Here is a 22,658-nt window from a genome sequence, read left to right on the forward strand (position 1 = left end):
TGAAACCTGCTGAATATCCTTGTTTTCAATAGGAAACTTCCTGAATGGTCTAGTTTTCTATAGAAAACTTGTTGAATAGCTTAGCTTTCTGTAGAAAACATTCTGAATAGCCTAGTTTTAAATGGAAAACTTGCTAAATAGCCAATTATGTGTAAAAAATTTGCTGAATATCTAAGTTCTTCATAGAAAAGTTTCTGAATATTTCTTTATACAAAACTTCCTGAGTAACCATTGTTTCCATTAAAAAATTGCCAAAGGCCTGGATTTTCTTGTCCTAAAATTTAATATTTCATCTTAAAAATTAATAATTTATTTAAATTACTAAACAACATTAACCTACAATTTTTTTATCAAAAAGAAAGTTTTTGGTTTGGCAATTTTCTTTCCTTCTGATAAGGAACTCTAAAAGAAATACTGTATCAAAAATCCCAACTGCCGTGATTGTTCACGTCTTTGTTTCGGCTATTGTTTTAAAATTTCCATTGATCAGCTTGGGATCAGTCGTTGTGGGTACTGAGGGTTTCTTTTGGCGTTGGCGTTCAATCCAACGTCGGGCAAAGGGTGAAAGTAATGTAGAATCCACACCGTCGATTTGGTGGGTACCCAAGGCAAAGGTAACCGCCAAAGCTACAACAATAGTTATGGCTGCTCCCACCAATGTGTAGAAGAGATAGGAAATGTGATAGACTTTCAGGGAGGGAGGACTGCAAATAAAGAAAAAAGAAATGTGAAATATAGGAATTTAAAACCATGTCAGAGAATGTTATCTTACCTCACTTCCTCCAGCACTTCCGTAATATTTTCAGCCACATGGCTCATTGGTATCAAATCAACAAAGGTATAATTACAGCCAGCTGTGGTAAAAGGTTTTCGTATATATTTCACGGCACCACTGGCCAAATCCAGTTGGGCTGAAACACACATCCATATCATAAAGATGAGACTTACAAAGCCGCCAACCAAGGCACCCTAAAAATATTTCAAATCATTAAATTTCCCAAGAAAATATTTCCTTCAAGTGAAACTTACCGTTTCTCCCACCCAAGGTATCATTAGACCAGCTGTAAAAATACCCAGTAGGGGACCATTGGCCACCGAGGACAGCGTTATACTAAGTTGTAGCACAGTGCCCAATTGTTCTACCACAAAAACCAAACCCACACACAGAGCTCCAAAGATGACCACCACAAAACGCATAATAAAAGCAGTTTGACGTTTTGTCAAGGGCTTTTTGACAAACATTTTAAAGAAATCTTCGAGAATAACAGCCGACATGGAGTTTAGACCTGTCGAGAGGGAAGACAAGGCTGCACTGAAGACACCAGCCACAAAGAGGCCTGGCAATCCGGGGAAATCCTTTAAGGTGTCCATAACCAGCAAGGACAAAAGTTGATCCTTACGCTTGGCAAGCTACAAACAAGTAAAGGAAGATAAGTTATAGAGTTCAATTTGTTCGGTATTCTATAGAAGGTTTGCTAATGCCACAATTTCCTATAGAAAAACATGGTGAAAAATTTAGTTTAAAGAAGATAAGTAATTTTCAGAATCCTGTAGAAATTTTTGCTAGTAAGCCAATTTTTATAGAAGGACTTGGTAATAAATTCAGTTTTCTATAAATAACATGCTGCATAGCTAAGTTTCCTATTGAAAACTACCGTAATGGCCAAAAACTTCTATAGAAAACTTTCTGATTTGCTTAGATTCTTGCCTACGGAAATCCGATAAATTCTTTGTTATCTTACCTTCGTTTCCAATGGATCACATTCTGAATAGGTAGCATAGATAAGCAGACCACTGTAACCGCAAATGACCAAAAATATTAGAACCCCTGTTATAAAATACCATATGGCCTTACGGGCACTTGCCAAAGTGGGCAGCGACAAATAACGTTGTATCATGTTTTGATTAATCGCATTCGATTTCAGCCAGTGGGGTACACCACCAATAACCAGAGACCATATTGTATAACGTTCAAAGATGTCAAAGGTAAAGCTAGAAACAAAAAAGCGATTAATATTTTAAATTGATTGTAAATAAATCATCCTTACTTTGGTGCCTCAATCCGCCCACTGTCCATGGCTTTTCTGAAAACCACACTGGGTCCACCAATATCTATGGTACCCTTAATCATAATCAAGACCATGGCACCACACATAAGCAAAGTTTGCACTACATCTGTCCATACAACGGCTTTTAAGCCACCCTGTAAAGAAAAAACGAAGAAATCATACATTGCGCCTTGAAGTATGCTTTAATTTTTCTGTTTGGGTTTAAGTAAGGCTTAGAGGATTTTAATTTGTAAGCACTATTTCCACTTACCACACATGTGTAGAAAATGCACACAAGACACACCATTGGTGTCACAAAGTGGATATTAGCCCCTGTAGCCTGATTGAATGCCAATGCCGGAACATATATCACAATTGGAAGCCACAACATCTGGAATAACAAAGGAAATGTTAGAAAAGGGGGTTTTAGTGTAGGTTTTATTCCGAATACTTACCGTACCACATATAAACAATATCGAACCAAAGAGACGAACTTTTTTATCAAACCGGGACTCCAAATACTGAAAAAGTAAACCAAGTTATTGAGTGGGTATTATAGATCATGCATTTTATAGCTTTGTAGAGCTTCTTTGGGCTCTTTAAAGATAATATTTAATTATTATTCTCACCTGATATGTGGATATAAGTTTCAGTTCATGATACACGGGTAAATAGAAGTAATGCATCAGAAAGCCCATCGAGATCATTGCCACAATAATGTACAGATATTGGGTGCCATACAAATAGATTTCTGTCGGGGTACCAAGCAAAGTTATACCCGAAATAAAACTAAAAGAAATAAAAAATAAATCTTTATTAATAAAATAATACTGAAAAGAATATAGAAAAGAAATTACATAAAAATGAATAAAAGCCAAACGAAACGATTAAGTGACTTGGATCATGTGGTATTCAACTTGTTGCAAAAATCATTAGGGTCTTTCTGAATGAGGTGGCCTTGTCAAATGATGAAAGAAACGTAGTTTTCTAACTATAAATGGGTCTACAGAATAGAAGTACTGCAATGTCAATCGCTGTGTGTAATTTTTTAAGTTACAAAAGACCAAAACAATACTCGTGTTTCCCAGTGTTGTCGTCTGATCTTTCGGCAAAAATACTAACAATAGATTTTTAAATTTTTCTCTTTTTAGGTACATAAATCCAACAGTTTGGTAAAACAGGATATATGTATATAATTAAATACAAAACTATTCCCAAGATCTCAATGCACAATTTTCTAGAACATATGAAGTTCCTAGCATTGATGAAAAAATGTAATATTAATTATACGAGTATTTAGCGTATTTATATTTAGCGTATTATATTTATATTTAGACAAGCAGTGTGCGCTTACTGAGAGCAAATGAGCGTAAAGAATGCATTGAAATTTATTCTCAATTGCTCACAGTAAACACACACCCCTGTCGCTGGAGCAAATATTTGCCTATTGTGACCCTAGCTTAAGACTACCTGTCTTAATTTTGACTAAAGGTAACTATTCAAGCATAGATGTCTGAATACAAATATGATTCCATTAAAAGGCTGGTGTCTATTATGATTCTCGTCTAAACATTATAAATCGTAATATTTCTTTTAAATTCAGATCATGTTGGAGATTTTGAAATGTTTACCGAGTGTAATCCTTGTGTCCTGCTTAAAATGATATAATTTTTTCGTGGATTAGTCTATGCTTCCTGTATAATGGCCCGAGAGCTCTAAACAATCAATTAAAGTGATCAATTAAAGTGCTTACTGGGCACAATAACTATCGAAAGCAGTGTCTGACATTGTCCCAACCTTTGTGAATCGAAATATTTCCCTCAAATTTAAATCAAGTTTGAAAATAGACTATATCGGACAACTCCTTCGAGTATCTCCCCCACAAAAGTTAACAATTTTCGCTTATGTGTAGCTTAAGGGCTATTCGAGGATCTTTTCGAAATTATTTTTAGCAGAAGATAGTCCTTGTGGTGCTGTTTACAATGATATATTTGTTTCGTATGCAAATCCATGATTCCTGAAATAATAACCTGAAATCTCTAAAATTCATATGAAGACCACGGGTCACTTGATTTGATAGTGATTAATCGAGTGTCTCCCAAAATTATATGAAGTTCAAAGATATAGTATGCCGGCCTTTCTCTCCTTCAGCTGTCGCCTTAGCAAAAGTTCAATGCAACATATTTTGTGCCATTCCTTCATGCCGCTATCGCTCAAAGGTCACTATCACTCAAAGGCCTCATAATTTTATGCTAAAAGTCTTCTATGAAACGATCTCATGGTTCTTCTATGAGAAGACCTCAAGATCTTCTATGGGAAGACCTCAAGGTTTTCCATGAGAAGACCTCGATGATTTTCTATTAGAGGATCTCGGGGAATTCCTGTGAGAAGACCTCAATACATTTACTCAAGGACATTATATGAGAAGACCTCAATGTCTTCTCATAGATCTTCAATGAGCTCAAAATCTTCTGTGAGAAGACCTCATGGTCTTTAATGGGAATACTTAAAGGTCTTCTACGAGAAGACTGAAACCTCTTCTTTGAGAAGAGCTCATGGTCCTCTATGATAAGAGCTTAAGGTCTTCTATGAGAAGAGATCGAGGACTTATATGAGAATACCTCAAGGTCTCCTAAGAGAAGACCTCACGGTTTTCTACGAGAAGACCTCAAGACCTCCTCTATGAGAAGACCTCAATGTCTTCTATGAGAATACCTCAAAGTCTTCTGTGAGAAGACCTCGAGGACTTTCTATAACAAGACCTGAGGGAATTTCTATGAGAAGACCTCAAAGGTTTTATATGAGAAAACTTCAAAGACGTTCTTTGAGAAGTCCTCAATATCTTCTATGAGAAGAACTCAAGATCTTCCATGAGCTGCAAATCATCAGTGGTATTTAATGGAAATCTTTAAAGGTCTTCTGCGAGACGACTTGAAGCTCTTCTCAAGAGCTCAAGGTATTCTATGAGGAGAGCTCAAGGTCTTCTATGAGAAAAACACAAGGTTTTATTCGAATTAGAACAGTACAAAAAGTACTAAAATGTACTAAATATGGTACGATTAGCATTAGGCAATCGGGAAGTTCTAGAATTGTGATATTTGGAATGATGGTCACAGATAGCGAGTTGGAAATATGTACCAAAGGGTTTTTGGAAATTCGACCTATAAGTGTGCGAAAAGTACTAAAAGAGTCTAAATTTAGTACCAATTGTATATATTGAACGGATAAAGCTACAATCGTCAGATTTGGTATGGAATCAAGGTTGGGAAGTTGTGTTGATGCAAGGAAATGGTTTTGGAAATTCGTACTTATGTGTACAAAAAGTACTAAATGATACTAAATTTAGTACAATATGGATTTAGGTGAACGGATAGAGCTGGAAAACTGAAATGTGGAATTAAGATTACTGTTCAATTAAAAGATTGAGATTTGGAGGAAATTGGAAATTCGTACGTATGTATGTGCACGAAAAGTACTAAGTGGTACTAAAGTTGGTACAATTTGAATTTGGGTGAACGTACAGAGCTGGAAATATACAATTTGGAATAATTATTACTGTTGGAGTGGAGGATTGAGATATGGAGGTAATATTGGAAATGCAAACTTAGTTGTACGAAAAGTACTAAACGGTACTTAATGTGGTACAATTTGAATTTGGGTTAACGGATAGAGCTGCAAAACTGAAATTTGGAATTAGGATTACTGTAGAAGTGTAGGATTGACATAAGGAGGTACCTTTGGAAATTAGTACTTATGGGTACGAAAGGTACTAAATGGTACTACATTTTTTACAATTTGGATTTGGGTGAACAAAAAGAGCTGGAATCCTGATATTTGGAATTAAAATTACTTTTGGAGTGAAGACTTGAGGTAGTTTTGGAAATTCGTACTTATGAATACGGAATGTACTAAATGGTACTAAATTTGGTACACTTTAGGTTTGGGTGAACGGATAAAGCTGGAATCCTGAAATTTTGAATTAGATTACTGTTAAAATGAAGGATTGAGATAGTTTTTTAAAATCGTACTTATGGGTACGAAAAGCACTAAATGGTACAGAGTTTGGTACAATTTGATAATGGACGAACGGATTTGGTCTAAATGTTTTATCGGTCTAAATGTTTTATCGGATGTAGGAACAGAACTGGAATTCTAAAATTCTTTCTTATAGTACGTTTATATATAACTGGATTTATCAAACCCACTGGGTTTCAAATGTCAATTCCATTGCTTATATTTCAAATGAATACTCATAATGAAGGTTAACCCTACAAAAGGCTGTAGTATAAACATGGCCTTAGAGCCACTGTTGGCATGTGGGGTTAAGATGGATGCATACTATGAAAAGTATTAAAGGAGTTTTTGAAATTTTAGGAGGAGGTTTCGGAAATTCGTTGTTACCCAGCGAAATAAATTGGAAGTAGTGCAATGTAGACTAGTTATTTCACGGCATGTTTCGATGCAGTTCAAACGGAGTCGTGAAAGAGGCACTCCATTCCTTACATTTTAACCGCATTCGGATGCGATCCAATGAATGACATCCTTTCCTCACATTTTAACAGCATCTGGATGCAGTTCAATCGGAGTCGTTAACAAGTAAGAACGGCGTTAAGTTCGGCCGGGCCGAACTTGTTATACCCTCCACCACAAGTTGTATTGAAGTAAAATGTAATAATTAGTTTCCTTTCGTGTATGAAGAAGACTTAATACTAAATTTCAGCAATTTCGGTAAAACAATGTCAGGCACCATTCTATGGGGACTATTTCAAAACGTCGATCTATACCGACAAATTTCTGACGGAAAGTTTTTAGGCTCAAAGAAGACTCAATACCAAATTTCCTATATTTCGTTAAGAGAATGTGGCTAAAACTTAAAAAATACCGAAAATCAAGAAGTACGCCATTTCGGTTGGATATTGACCTCACAATCTTCAGTATTACGAAAATCGGGAGGTACCGTTCTATGGGGGCTATATCGAAACGTGGACCTATACCGATGAATTTTAGTCAGAAGTGGGGCAATATAAAAGCTTGGACCTGTACAGACATATTTCTGGCGAACAGTTTTATATCACATTGAAGACTAAATACCAAATTTCAGTCATTTTTGGTGGAATATTGAAAACACAACCCTCAAAATACGAAAAATCGGGATGTACCTTTCCATGGGGCCTATATGAAGGCGTGGATCTATACCGACAAATTTAAAGGGGAAGTTTGAGTACCCCCAACGAAGTCTAAATACCAAATTTCAGCCATTTCGGTGGAATATTGAGGCCACAACGTTAAAAATACCGAAAATCGGGTGGTACCGTTCTATGGGGGCTATATGAAGGTGTGGACCGATACCGACAAAGTTCTGGGGGAAAGTTTTATACCACCAACGTAGACTAAGTACCAAATTTCAGCCATTTCGGTGTGATAATGAAGCTAAAACCTTCAAAATACCGAAAATCGGGAGGTACCGTTCTATGGGGGCTATATGAAGGCATGGACCGATACCGACAAAGTTCTGGAGGAAAGTTTTATACCACCAACGTAGACTAAGTACCAAATTTCAGCCATTTTGGTAGGATAATGAATCTAAAACCTTCAAAATACAGAAAATCGGGAGGTACCGTTCTATGGGGGCTATATGAAGGTGTGGACCGATACCGACAAAATTCTGGGGGAAAGTTTTATACCCCCAAAGAAGACTACGTACCAAATTTCAGCCTTTGAAGCTAAAATCTTAAAAATACCGAAAATCGGGAGGTACCGTTCTATGGGGGCTATATGAAGGTGTGGACCGATACCGACAAAAATCTGGGGGAAAGTTTCATACCCCTAAAGAAGACTACGTACCAAATTTCAGTCATTTTGGTAGGATAATGAAGCTAAAACCATAAAAATACCGAAAATCGGGAGGAACCGTTCTATGGGGGCTATATCAAAACGTGGACCGATATATCCCATTTTCAATACCAACCATCCTGCAAGTAATAAAAACTACTGTACCAAATTTTGACTCTCTATCTTTAAAATTGCGAGCTGTATTTTGATTTCAACAGACAGACGGATGGACTGACGAACAGACGGACATGGTCAAATCGACATAGAATTTTATGCTGATCAATAATATATATACTTTATAGGGTCTCCGGCGAATATTTCGATGTGTTACAAACGGAATGACAAATTTAATTATACCCTCCATATGGTGGAGGGTATAAAAATGGACATTGGTGTAAGAAACCTGTTCGCATTTTTAGCTAAGGATGTAGAGGTTGCTTCCTAGTTCTTTATAAAAAAAAACATATTCGTCTATACGCTAACAAGGATATTGGGTTTTTCGATACATAAAAACAACGATATTTTTACTTTCAGAAACTTTTGACAACAGGTTGTATGAGAAGTTTCATAGAATGTGCTAAAAATATTTTCCTCTCCTTCGTTCAAAATATTCTCATTTCATTTCGTTTGTTAAAATTCCCAAAGGAAATATTGTTATGATCCGCAGAAGTATTACTTTTATTTCTAAACATGTGTTTTAATCCAGATTTAGTATTAAAATATTTTTATAGTTCAGTGGACTCACATTTTTTCAATAAAATATTTACAATTTACAGGTTTTGCTTATATTGAATTTTTTGTTTGTTTTCATTTGAGGAAAAAACGTGTAACAATCTTCCCAGTAACACTAAACGACGTGTTCATAACAGAATTGTTTGCAAAAAAATTCCCACATGTCTGTCTTGTAGTTGTTAGTGTATTCGTAATTACAAATTATTGTTTTGTTTAGAATAAAATCATATACAAAATGACAGATTTAAATTATATATATTTAAGGCTATGATTTTTTTTCCCTATTTTGTCACACAAATATTCTGCTTCACATACCGTTAGCTTCCCGACTAAAAAGCTGATTAAATTCACGATGGGAATATTATTTTATTTAAAATAATGGAAATATAAGTATGTCCGACATATGAAAACCGTGTTGGCAATTTAATTTAACATACTTACATATGAGATGACATTTTGCTGAGAGTGTCTGAGCGTTTTGCTCAAGAAAATTGGAATAGATGTAGATAAAAGTATGAATGAAGCGACATGTGCTGTGATAAGAGAATTTGTGTAAACACACATTTACGTTCTGCAATAGCTTATTTAGATGAATGGTAATTAAAATAAAACATTCTCAGCTGATATACAAATTTGAAAAAACTAATTTCTAACACGAGAATTGTAATTAGAGACTTTTTATTGAAGTGAAACGATGTTACAGCTGTTTTGGAAAATATATAGACCTACATAATTTTCTTTGAAATTCGACATTATTGCAATATCGTGTTTTGTATTATTCAGGGACACGTAGTAACATTTTATGACGATATACTCTTTAATTGATACGTTAGAGGGTTGAAAATGGCCCTCGGAGTGTATTATTGCTTTAGGGTTAAATACGTACTTTTCGAATTGGCTCCAGATTTTCTAACAAAACATTATTTTAGAAAGAAATTGCCAAAGACAAAAATATTCTACATCAAATTGTAATACTAGTCGCCGAAGACATGAGATCAGTATATATAATATTTACTTGTAAAATTTCGGAATCCATTTTAGTAAAAAACCAAAATGTTTTGTTGAGTTTTTTTCTATCAATTATTTTGCACTTTTTTTGAGTTGACGCATAAAAGTAACAGGAAACTTTATCCTAGAAATATGGTGTCAAAGAATGAAATATTCTACGTTAAATTTCCCAATAAATCTCAGTATAAACTATACATGTAGGCTTAACAGATTTTAAGAAAATTACAGCAATAACTGTGGTACAAAAACAAGAATTTTTATGTTGTTTAATTTTTTTTCATAATTTCAAATGTTTCAGATTTGAAGCAGATTTTCTAACAAAACATCGTTTTAGAAAGAAATTGCCCAAGACAAAAATATTCTACATCAAATTTTAATATTAGTCGCCGAAGACATGAACTCAGTATATATAATATTTACTAGTAAAATATCGGAATCAATTTTTGTAATAAAACCAAAATGTTTTGTTGAGTTTTTTGCTTGCAACTATTTTACACTTTTTTTGAGTTGACGCATGAAAGTAACAGAAAACTTTATCCTAGAAATATGGTGTCAAAGAATGAAATCTTCTACGTTAAATTTCACTATTAATCTCAGAATAAACTGTATATGTAGACTTAACGGATTTTAAGAAAATTACAGCAATAACTGTGGTACAAAAACAAGAATTTTTATGTTTGTTTATTCTTTTGATAATTTCATGTTTCAGATTTTAAGCAGACATAACAGATTTTAAGAAAATTACAGCAATAACTGTGTTACAAACAACAAGAATTTTTATGTTGGTTTCATTATACCCTCAGCATTTATGCTAACGAGGGTATATACATTTTCATGCGGGCAAAATGTGCCTCATCGAAATAATAGTTTTAGACCCCAAGTGTGTTTGGACGAAATGTGTTTCAGACAATTTGGAGTTGTTTTAGCCATGTCCGTCCGTCTGTCTGTCCGTCTGTCTGTCTGGCTGGAGCGCACGATAGGTTAGGTTAGGTTTAATGATGCGCAGCCCTCTATTAGAATAGGTGACTGCTTCACACGGAGACCGTTGGTCTATTGTGTTCATTCTGTGTAGGCTATTTAAAGATGATGGAGGTGATGATTTACAGATGCTGGAGGTGTGTTTTTGAGATGATTTAAGAAGAGTGTTGAAGCAGCTTGATGAGATGAGGATGATAGGATAGAGAGGATGAGATGATGGTGAGTGTGGGAGATGTAGGAATTATCTGGAAAAGTGAAAAGAGTCTGAATATTAAGGGTTGTTAAGGACCTTTGTCAAGCCATGCCAGACATCTAGCAAAGTTGAGTAGGACGATGGGATCTATGTTAGACAGGTAGGTCAGAGTGTCTATCTCATAACTGCCTAGTGTACGGTATCTCCTTGTTTGCAACATGGGACACCTACAAAGCAGATGTTCGACAGTCTCTATCTCCTCCGCATCTTCACATAGTCTGCAGTAGTCAATGCCACTGTCGTCCCATTTTGAAGTTAGGGACCTCACTCTGCAGTGACCTGTTTGTTATAAGTCCCACCGCGATTTGCATCCCTAACTTTTCAAGTGAGTGGAGGGAAGCCGTTCTTCGACGAGAAACCACAGGCCAGATTTCCTTGGATACCCTACAACCAGGTTCCAATAGCCATCTTTGATGTGCTTTCTCATTGAAGATCTCCGGAAGTTTGCCGATGTAATGGCACATCGGTGGCCGGACGGTTTCATCAACTGACTTAGACTTAGAGCCACCTCGAGCCACTTCATCTGCTACCTCGTTTCCCATGATGTTGCTATGACCCGGAACCCAACATATCTTTACGATATCGTGTATATCCTGCAGAGCCTTCCTACAATCAAGAATAGCTCTTGAATTTATGGTCCGTGACTTGAGAGCCTTGAGGGCCGCTTGACTATCGACATATGTATATATAGTCACCGGTCATGTTAGACTGCCTTCAAGCCATTTCACTAATTCAGCTGCCTTCTTGATAGCAAGAATCTCCGCCTGAAAAACACTACAATTATCGTCAAGCTTATATGAGTTTTTAATTAGTGGATTCTCGCAGTAGACACCAGCGCCAGTACCTTCTTCCATCTTGGACCCATCTGTGTAAATTGCCAGACCGTCCAGAGGAGATATGCACTCAGCCCATGCATCTCTGCTTGGGAAGATAACAGTTAAGGAGTCAAACTTGAATGAGGTAGGCATATAATCGCTTACGCAACCATTGTCACCTAACTCAAGTCGACTACCAACTAGTTTTAAGACATTCGAGTGTCCAAAGTGTGAACCACGCCGACACCCTGACTCCCGGAGTCTAAAAGCAGTTTTCGCCACCTGAAACTGGTTTAGGATGTCCAGAGGTTGGAGATCTAGGATGACGTTTAAAGTAGCCTGAGGAGTGCTTTTAATCGATCCGGTAATCAGCAGTGACGCGGTTCTTTGTACACTCGATAATTTGGAAAGTAACGCTTTGTTCCCAAGAGCTTGCCACCAGACCAGTCCACCATAGGTAAGTATGGGCAGGACCACGGTTACATACAACCAGTGTATGATCTGTGGTCTCAATCTCCAGCTTTTCCCAATGGAGTTCTTACAGGAATAGAGTGCCATGAGTCCTTTCTTCGTTCGCTACTCTACATTTATTTTCCATGACAAGCGATGGTCCAGAATAGTGCCGAGGTATTTAGCTTCCCTAGAAAGTTCCAGGGCCACCCCGTCCAGGACTGGAGGCTCGAATTTGGGAATTTTGCGTTTCTTAGTGAATAGTACAAGCTCTGTTTTTTCCGGGTTTACTCCCAGACCGTCGTTCTGGGCCCAGTTTGCAAGCTGTACTAAGGCGCTTTGCCACTTATCAGCACAACCACATCATCAGCATAAGCAACCACCATGATCTTCAGCCGGTCGAAACACACAAGTATTTCATTTATTACCAGAAGCCATAGCAGGGGTGAGAGAACTCCTCCCTGCGGAGTGCCTCTGTTAACAGATTTCCTCACGGAACTCTCTCCTATGCATGAGTTGATTATTCTACTCACCAGCATTTCATCAATCCATTCCACAAGGATGGAGGAAATGTCTGTGTTGCTGAGAGCATTGTGGATTGATTCAAGCTTCACGTTATTGAAAGCCCCCTCTATATCGAGGATGGCCGCTAGTGTGAAGCCTGAATTTTCCATATGCTTCTCAACATGCCCGACCACCTCATGCAAGGCAGTCTCCACTGATTTGCCTTTAGTGTAGGCATGTTGTGATTTTCTGATGTCAATGGGGTTTAATTGTGTTCTAATTTCAAGATCCAGTAACCTTTCTAATGTTTTTCAGAGAAAGGAAGAAAGACTAATTGGTCTGTAGTCTTTTGGTAGACTATGACTTTGCTTCCCCGCTTTGGGGATGTAGGTCACCTTAACCTCCTTCCACAGACCAGGTATATACGATAACAAAAACAAGCCTTAAAAATTTCTACCAGGATAGATAGCGCGGCCTCAGCCACGATATCTCTCGAACGGATCAACCGATTCGGTTCAAAATTTGGGTTATATCGGTTCACTCCTTCCGGTACCTCCCCCACAAAAGTTCGGAAATGTTCGATACATTTGTGCGCACGATAACTCTTGAAGGAATTAACCGATTTGTTCCATACTTTGCACATCGTGAAATTTCTACCAGACTTAGATGATGTTCCAATATCAATCGGTCCACTCCTTCGGGTACCTCCCACACAAACTTTCGGAAAAGTTCAGTTTAGGACCTTCTCTCGAATCGCTTTGGTTTTTGTTGTATGAACGTGTATTCACTGCCCCCATACGTCGGTATGAGTTTCATCAGGGGCAAGTCCATACTTCCTGAGAAAATAGCTTGAAAGGTACCAAAAACCCTGTGACACCGTGTGTAGTGGTTGGAACGCAAGATAACTCCCGAACAGATCTGCCAATTCGGTTCAAAATGTCGCCTTCGTAATATTTTGTGCAAACTTAGTTAAAGTTCCAAGGTAGCCATATCGGTCCACCCCTTCAGGTACCTCCCCCACAAAAGTTAAAAAATGTTCGGAAAAATTATGCGTATGATAACTCTTGATGGAAGTGACCGATCTGGTCCATACCTTACACATCCTAATATATCTACCAGATATAGATCAGGTTCGAATATGGACTATATTTGTCCACTCCTTCGGGTACCTCCCACATACAATTTTGGATAAATTCACTTTAAGACCTGCTCTCGAATCACTTTAGTTTTTGTTGAAACAACTTGCATTCGCTGCCTCAATTACGACAGCAAAAGTTGTTTCAGGAGCAAGTCCATACTTCTTGAGAAAACAGCCCGAAAGTTGTAAAAAAACCCTATGGCAGCATATGTAGTGCCTGGAGAGCTCGAACCGAAATATGCGTTCGTCCACACTTTGGATATTGTAATATTTCTTCGAATATTAGATGAAATTCGAAGGTGGTGCTTATAGGTCCACTCCTTCCGGTACCTCCCTCACAAAAGTTCGTTAAAATGGTACGCGCGATTTCTCATAGACGTAGCAATCGATTTGGTCCAAACTTTGGATCTCTAAATATTGTCGAAACTTAGTTTATGTTCAAATTTTCACCCTATCTGTCCAATCCTTGTGGTACCACCCACACAAATGTTCAACATTTTTGTGTGGTTAAGGGTCTGTCAGAGGATCCTTTGGACAGTTTTACCGAATGTTTTCCCAGCTTTAATCTTATCCTTACTTTTGTCGGTTCATACGCCCACAATTTTAAAAACCATCTAAATATATAAGTTTTTTTTTTGAAAAAAAGTATTTCAATCCACACAGGCTGAGGGTATATCTCTGTCGGCAGAGCCGACTGATACTTTTTTTACTTATTTTTTATACCCTCCACCATAGTATGGAGGGTATATTAAGTTTGTTTTTCCGTTTGTAACGCATTGAAATAATCAGTTGCCTATAAAGTATATATATATATATTCCTGATCAGTGTAAAATTCGGAATCGATTTATGCATGTCCGACCGTCCATCCGTCCGTCTGTGGTAACCACTCTAGCACTAACAAAAATGGAGATAGGACGCTGAAATTTTGGAAAGATGCGTGTTTTGTTTGCAGGCAAGTTCGATGATGGACTATATCGGTCCATATTTTGGTACAGCCCCAATATAACGGTACCTCCCGATTTTCGGTATTTTGAGAATTTTAGCTACTATTTTTAAGCAAACTACCTGTAATTTGATATTTGAGGTTCTCAATAGCCATGAAACTTCTCCACCAAAAATCGTCTATATAAGTCTATGTTTTGGTATAGCTCCTATATAACGGTACCTCCCGATTTTCGGTATTTTATGAATTTTACCTACAATTTTTAACCGACTTAGCTGTAATTTGACATTTAAGGTTCTCAGTGGTCATGAAACTTCTCCACCAAAAATCGTCAACATAGGTCCATGTTTTGGTATAGCCCCCATATAACGGTACCTCCCGATTTTCGGTATTTTGAGAATTTTAGCAACTATTTTTAACCAAACTACCTGTAATTTGATATTGAGGTTCTCAATAGTCATGAAACTTCTCCACCAAAAATCGTCTATATAAGTCTATGTTTTGCTATAGCCCCCATATAGCGGTACCTCCCAATTTTCGATATTTTGAGAATTTTAGCTAAAATTTTTAACCTAACTACATAGCTGTAATTTGACAGTGGCCACAAAACATCTCCTCCAACAATTAACAACATAGGTCCACACTTGGATTTATCCCCATATAAGGTTGCCAGCCGAGTGAAGACATTTCTATATGCATTTCTAACCTTATTTATGTACCAGTGATCACAGAATATTTCCGCCTCAAATTGTGGACAGGATAGAAATTAAGGGTGAATTTCGTATTTTTTTCTGAATATATTGCAACAAATTTCCTGGTGTATGTATGTATATATAAACACATAACAATTTTTTGATTAGTTTATCTAAATCTTTTCTATTCACATGTCATATTCTGATGCCGAAGCATGATAGAAGACCAGAAATAGGAAGACACGTGTATCGGCGTATTTCCCCCTCACTTGCACTTTTGTGGTTAAGGACTGCAAGGAGAATTAGAAGTACTACGAACGCGCCAGTCAGCTGGTCAGTCTCTCACACTAACTTCAATGTATATTTATTTTTTAGCATCTAAATTTCTTGTCATTTCGGAACTAAAACTTAGTTTACATATGGAGAGCTAATTTTTAATTATGATACAATGGGCAACATAATTAATGAAGACACTAGGAAAAATACGCAACATGTTTCTCTAAAAGCTTGGGAAAGAAGCTCCATTCATTCTCTAATATTAAAGATAATCCCAATAATATGCTCTGCTAGTTTTTTTGCTTCTTATTCTGCTAATTGTTCGAAATAACTAGCTACTTGTAGTTGTAGTCTTCCTACAACAAATGAAATCAAAAGTTTAAACTAAGATTTATATCTTTTGTTGTTGTACTCATTGTTGTCGTAGGCACATTTGCAACAAAAGATCTCCACGAGTTTTGAATCAAAGTTGAAGTGGAATATAAAAGGTATTATTAATTGACCTTTACATTTGGACAACACAATAAGTAGACATATTTATTTTTGGATTTAAGATTTTTTATGAGTTATATGTATGGGTGGGTAAAAGACATCTTGGTTCAAGGTCAAGTTCCGCACAAAGTTTAAGTTTTTCTTTTGTGAAAAAATACTATGAAATGAAAAAAAAATTGTTCTCAAAGAATTATTTTCTGTTGCACGATTGAATGACATTTTGCTTATTTATTAAAGACTAACATAACTTTTATTTCATATAAATATTGAAAAAAGGTCCCGCACAACCCACTTTTAATTTTTATGATATATGAAATAATAATATATATAATATAAAATGATATATATGTAATAATACGACGATAAAATAGTGAGAAACCAACGGTTATGTCATATCGGTTATGTCGTGTGCCTCTATAACTTGTTTTCACTTAGATATCAGCTTGTAGTGACTTCAAAAAATTCTCAAGAGTTCTGAAAAATAAAAACTTTAAAAGCTTTTTGTGCGGAAGGTTTTTTTTTATCGAATCACTTTATAATTAAGATTTAATGTAATCTTATGTAGAAACTCATCACGCTATGATATGAGGTTGTAAAAAACTCATAACCCTAATGTTAATGTTGTTGATGTTAGCTGATACTAGCTGATGTTAAGCAATCAAATATATGAGTGTGTCTGAGTTTTGATCATTTCGCACAACAAATGTTTGCCAAAAATTCTTTTTGTTGGCGTTTTTTATTGTTGGACTGCAGAATTTTACATCTTTGTGTTTATTTCAGCTTGATTCCATATTTTGTTTTAATTCAATTGTTTGAATAACAACAAAATATTTTAAAGTGGATATGAAATTGATTAGTTGCGGGCGAAGGGTAGGGAATACTATAGTTTCAGTTGTCACCAAACAACTTCATCAGTTCCCTTTTTCACCGACTCTGTATCGATAAATAGGTCAATAAAGCCATCTAGGGAACTGATGAAGTTGTTTGGTGACAACTGAAACTATAGTATTCCCTACCCTTCGACCGCAACTAATCAATTTCATATCCACTTTAAAATATTTTGTTGTTATTCAAACAATTGAATTACAACAAAATATGGACTCAAGCTGAAATAAACACAAAGATGAAAAATTCTTTTTGTTTCTGTGGTGAATGAATGAAACAACTCGACAAAGCATAGCCCAAGTACATTTCAGTAATCGTACGGTTTTCGTATTTTTGCATTTAAAAGTATGTGGTTTTGTTTTCTTTTGAGAGCGAAACGATTCAGAGAAACTGAAAAGTTTGTGACTTTGTATGATCGTTTTGCTTGTTTGCGTTCATTGATCAAAAGAATGTGAATGTGAATAGAAAATAATGGATTATATCTTTTAAAAAAGCCAATCTCTAAAATGCATCCTTTTTCAATTTAATTGTAATGGACACTGAGGTAAAGTCGAATAAATAGTGCATTTTATGAGTAGGAAGAATATCAAAGTCGCGGTGGTACAGGAAACCAAGCGCAACGACAACTAGCTTCAGCTTCAATCTAACGGCAGCGGGTTAATCTGACACCATAGTGTATCGTCAAATCAAACATATGAAGCATAGGTAAGAGTCTATGCTGCTCCAAACAAATATATGTTTGCAACATTTTGTAACATATCTCAATTTTATATGTTTGGGTACCAACATATTTTTTATGGGTGGAGAGGATTTTTGTCAAAGAGAGTAACAACAGGGCTCTCGCAGCTGCGGAACGCTGGCTTATAATAAAGAGCTGTGCGCATGGTGTAATAGGAGACGCAGAAGTTTTGTGATATGTATACGTAAAACACGTGTGTTTCGTGCTTTGTTGTTGTTAACCAACGTAGCAAGTGAAGAGGAAAAGAAAAAAAAAATGGTATTGATTATATTGGTCTTTTTTCTTCAGTGTTCTAGAGACAATGGTTGAGTAAAGACGGTAAAGTGAGTGAATAAATCAGTGTTTTGTCTTTTCTTAAAGAAATTGTTCTTTTTAGTAAATTAAATGTCCAATACATTTTATAATTGAATCCAAAATGTGAATGGAAATATTTTATTGGACAAGGAAGAAATCGCATTTAATATTGGCAACTATATCAATACATTTTTCATATACATACATACATATGTATGGGTGCCACCGTTGTGCAATGGTATGCACACCCGCCGTGCACACTAAAGGTCGTGGGTTCGATTCCCCGGCCAGGCAACATCAAAAATTTCAACGGTGGCAAAATACCCCTCAGTAATGTTGGCGACATTTCCTGAGTATTTCAGCCATGAATAACTTCTCTACAAGTGGTGTCTTAGGACACGCCGTTCGGACTCGGCAATAAACAGTAGGTCCCTTATCATTGAGCTAATATGAATCGGGGTGCACTCATTGGTATGAGAGAAGTCTCCCTTGTCCCGTATGGGATGTTTGTGGAACAGTTATATATATATATATATATATATATATATATATATATATATATATATATATATATATATATATACATATGTATATTTGAAATATGGATGTACCTATTTATTACATTATATAATCATTTGATTCCAGATGCCGATTTCTTGATGATGATTTGAACTTTGAAATGGCTCAGTTGGTAAAATCCGGAAATAAAGTCCTACAAACATTAGGCACCGACTCCTGTGCAATTGAAATCTCCATAGATCAAACATTCATTAACTACTCCGTCCCTCTCTTGATTTGCGCCCTAAATGACATGGAAAAGAGACTTCTGTGAACTTTTTAAAGCGATCTATTCCGAATTGCTTTCACATCACCAGGACCGACAGTTCTAGTTAAGTCGGCATTCCTTGGCAACAGACAAACAACAAAATACACAACTTCCAAAGGACATTACCATGAATAAACGTGGATTTTTAAAAAATATTTTCTAGAGAACCTTCCCGCAAATAAAAGTGGATTTTTAAAGACTATTTTCTAGGGAACCTTCCAACCAATAAACTTGGATAAGAATATTTGCTAGAGGACCTTCTTACCAATGAACTTGGATTTTTCAAGAATATTTTCTAGAGGACCTTCCCACCAATAAACTGGGATTTTCAAGAATATTTTCTAGAGGACTTTCCCACCAATCAACGTGGATTTTTAAAGAATATTTACAGCAAACTAAAAATGCAGCGGAAAAAATAAATAATTCAGATGTTGGGGCTATCATCTCCACAAACTGAAATCCTAGGTTCATTCCTTTAGCAATGATTAAAAAATAAACGTGCCGGGTACATTGAAATGTATAAAAAACGCCACCTATTGGGCAAACAGTAACAACAAAATTAGCAAAGATACACACCTAGACTTTGTTTGTTTCAGTGTGATAATAGGGGTCTCTGTGTTAAAACCAAGGCTTAGGTGAGTAGATGATTTCAAGTTTCAGAATGTTGGGGATATCATCACCACAAATTGAAATCCTAGGTTCATTTCTTTAGCTATGATTAAAAAATAAATGATTAATTTAAAAAAAAACGCCACCTACCGGGCAAACAGTAACAACAAAAAATAGCAAAGGCACACACCACGACCAACCATCTACTTTGTTTGTTTCAGTGTGATGAGAGGGGTCTCTGTGGTAAAACCAAGGCTGAGGTGAGGAGATGATTTCTTCTAATCGAGCGGAACCAATGTCTGTATCTCAAGTTTCAGAAACAACGACACCACTCGAACCCTTCGACTGTAACTCAGCTCCGTAACCTTGTTACAACATACATAAGTTAAATTCAATAATGAAAATATGTACTTCCAAACAAGTAAAAAAGTATCAGTCGGCTTTGCCAAAAGAGATACTCTCAGCCTATGTATACTGAAACAATTTTTTCCCAAAATACGTATGTATTTAGGGGGTTTTAAAAATGTTGGGCGTTTGAACCGGCAAAAATGTTAATTAGGATTAAAGATCAAAAGTTTTGCGGAGGAGATACTAAAAGGAATGGATCGACATTGACCGTTATGGAAGTGGATCTCCAGCCACAACATGTGGTGCCAAAGGGGGTTTTTACACTCTTCGGGCTGTTTGCTCAAGAAGTATGGACTTGCCCCTTAAAAAACTTTTACCGACGTAATTGAGGCAGCGAATGCAAGTTGCTTCAAGAAAAATCAAAGTGATTCGATAACAGGTCTTAAAGTGAACTTATCCGAAATTTTGTCTGGGAGGTACCGGATGGAGTGAACAAATTTTGTCCATATTTGAACCTGATGTATATCTGTTAGATATATTAGGATTTCAAGAGTTACCGTACGAACAATTTTTCCGAACATTTTTGAACTTTTGTGGGGGAGGTATCTGAAGGAGTGGACGGATATGGCTTATCTTCAAACTTAAAATATGTTTGGATAAAATATTACTAAGGCTAAATGTTGGACCAAAATGGCAGATCCGTTCGAGAGTTATCTTGCGCTGCAACCACCTCACACGGTGTCATAGTGGTTTTTTGCAACTTTCAGCCTATTTTCTCAGGAAGTATGGACTTGCCCCTTATGAAACTTGCACCGTCGTATGGAAGGCAGTGAATACAAGTTGCTAAAACAAAAATCAAAGCGATTCGATACATGACCCTAAACTGAACTTTTCCGAAATTTTGTGTGGGAGGTACCTGAAGGAGTGGACCGACATAAACCATCTTCGAATTTAAACTAAGTTTGGACAAAATATTACGAAAGCCAAAATTTGAACCGAATCGGCTTATCGTGCGCTCCAGCCAGCCAGACAGACAGACGGACGGACATTGCTCAATCAACTCCAAATTGTCTGAAACACATTTCGTCCAAACATACTTGGGGTCTAAAACCATTATTTCGATGAGGCACATTTTGCCCGTATGAAAGTGTATATACCCTTTCTAGCCTAAAGGCTGAGGGTATAATTAGCAAAGACATAAACTACGATCAACCAAATACTTTGTTTCAGTGTGATGATAGGAGTCTCTGTGTTAAAACCAAGGCTGGGGTGAGTAGATGATTTCTACTAATCGAGCGGAAACTGCACCATTTGAACCCTTCGACTGTAACTCGACTCGGACTCAGTAACCATGTTTCAACGTAAATTAAATACAAAAATTAAAATACTTTTAACTATTCACTAGAAAAGCAATTACAATGAAGTTCAGCATCAGATAATATTGAGACAACTCCGCCTAATGAGGAAAATTGTCACAAGTATAACACCGAACTTTTAACCTCTCGAAATTCCTCCACAAATCAAATTAAACTGCAAAGACGAAAAATACCACCAAATTGTGATCATTAACATGTAGAAGATCAGCGGTTTGATTCCTAGATACATTTTCAGGGCATTTTGAAAAATATTTTTTAATACTTGGATATGAGATTCAGGAATTAATATCCAATTATCAAACTATTTCCTATGAAAAGGTTCAGCAAAGTATGGTCATTAGCACAAAGAAGCTTAGCGTTGAATGAAGGTCACCGGGTCGATCTCTGACAAATCCATCAGACGGCACTAGCCACATTTTCAGAGTATTTAATTGTTTTTTAATTAAAAAGATATTTCCTACGATATCTCAGTCGCCAAGACGTTTTCGCTCGCAGTTTAATGAGGGTATTTAGCCACCGCAGAATAATGTGGTGTTGTCTTGCCTCTGACTCAAACTCACATTAATCTAATTTCGCTATGATTCTCTTACTCACCTCGATATCAGTGACATGGCTATGGGAAATATTTTCATTTTCCTGCCACCCACCAGATAATCATCCTCAGCATCTTTGTTGGTTAAATCCTGATTAAGTTTTGATTTGCGGCGCATTTGTAACGCAAAATAGACACCAATGGCGGCACAGCTGGCCAACATTAAAACGAAGACCAAATAATCCGCCCAGCCGAAGCTTTGCAGACTTTCACGCACTTCATCCACGTTCATTTTGTAATTTATCATCACAAATTTTTGAATTAAGCTAATTAACAATTAATTTATTTATTTTTTATTTATTTTTTTGTAATTTCCGCAATCACTCGGGCCTATTTAAGAAACCCTTCTCTTTTGAGGTTTCCGAAAAAACCTCAAAAAATATGTGTTGTTATCCTTTTTAGTGTTGCTTTTAAGATTTCATATTTGTTGGTTCCCGTTTCCTTCCTTATCTTGATTTTTTTATAAATTCAGTTTTGAATTTTTACTCTGATCCGCAGCGCATTCCACTTGTGTTTTTAACGCTTCACCGTCCTCGATCTAAATTCGTTCGTTTCCCGACTATAACTAAATTTGTATAAGCATTTGCATTTCTTCTTATTAGCTTTGCTTTATTCTTTAGCTTGTTCGCAGCTTTCTAAAAGTAATTTCCTCAAACAGATCACTTGCTGTGTGTCTGTGCCTGTGTTTTATGCAAAGAGCGAATTGGCGAGAAATCTTTACAATGGATTAGCTTTAATTGTATTTAGGCGAGATTTTTTTCATTCAGAATTGTAGAATCGAAACAGTGGGTGTGGGAGGAGAGAGAGAAAGAAACAATCATTCCACA

The 22,658-nt window shown here is 36.4% G+C and overlaps 1 protein-coding gene across 1 annotated transcript; it reads right to left on the reverse strand.

Moving 5' to 3' along the window:
- Positions 1-264: 264 nt before the first annotated feature.
- On the reverse strand, positions 265-22,524 carry rumpel. Its single transcript, XM_073971952.1, has 9 exons — positions 21,834-22,524; positions 2,678-2,837; positions 2,504-2,569; positions 2,320-2,439; positions 2,049-2,203; positions 1,743-1,992; positions 1,030-1,410; positions 773-969; positions 265-704 (listed from the first exon to the last, which is right to left on the reverse strand). Exons 1-9 carry the CDS (start codon positions 22,076-22,078, stop codon positions 446-448), a joined length of 1,833 nt encoding a protein of 610 aa, XP_073828053.1. The 5' UTR covers positions 22,079-22,524; the 3' UTR covers positions 265-445.
- Between the last annotated feature and the right edge of the window lie 134 nt (positions 22,525-22,658).

This window comes from Musca autumnalis, unplaced genomic scaffold (genome assembly GCF_047663935.1).
Source record: "Musca autumnalis isolate F117 unplaced genomic scaffold, ASM4766393v1 scaffold_3, whole genome shotgun sequence".
Taxonomy (NCBI): Eukaryota; Metazoa; Arthropoda; class Insecta; order Diptera; family Muscidae; genus Musca; species Musca autumnalis.

Coding starts and splice junctions, on each gene's coding strand:
- rumpel (XM_073971952.1), bottom strand. CDS start 22,078: ATGATAAATTACAAAATGAACGTGGATGAAGTGCGTGAAAGTCTGCAA. Junction 1,993..2,048: donor GGGCGGATTGAGGCACCAAA/GTAAGGATGATT, acceptor TTTTGTTTCTAG/CTTTACCTTTGACATCTTTG. Junction 970..1,029: donor TACCTTGGGTGGGAGAAACG/GTAAGTTTCACT, acceptor AAATATTTTTAG/GGTGCCTTGGTTGGCGGCTT.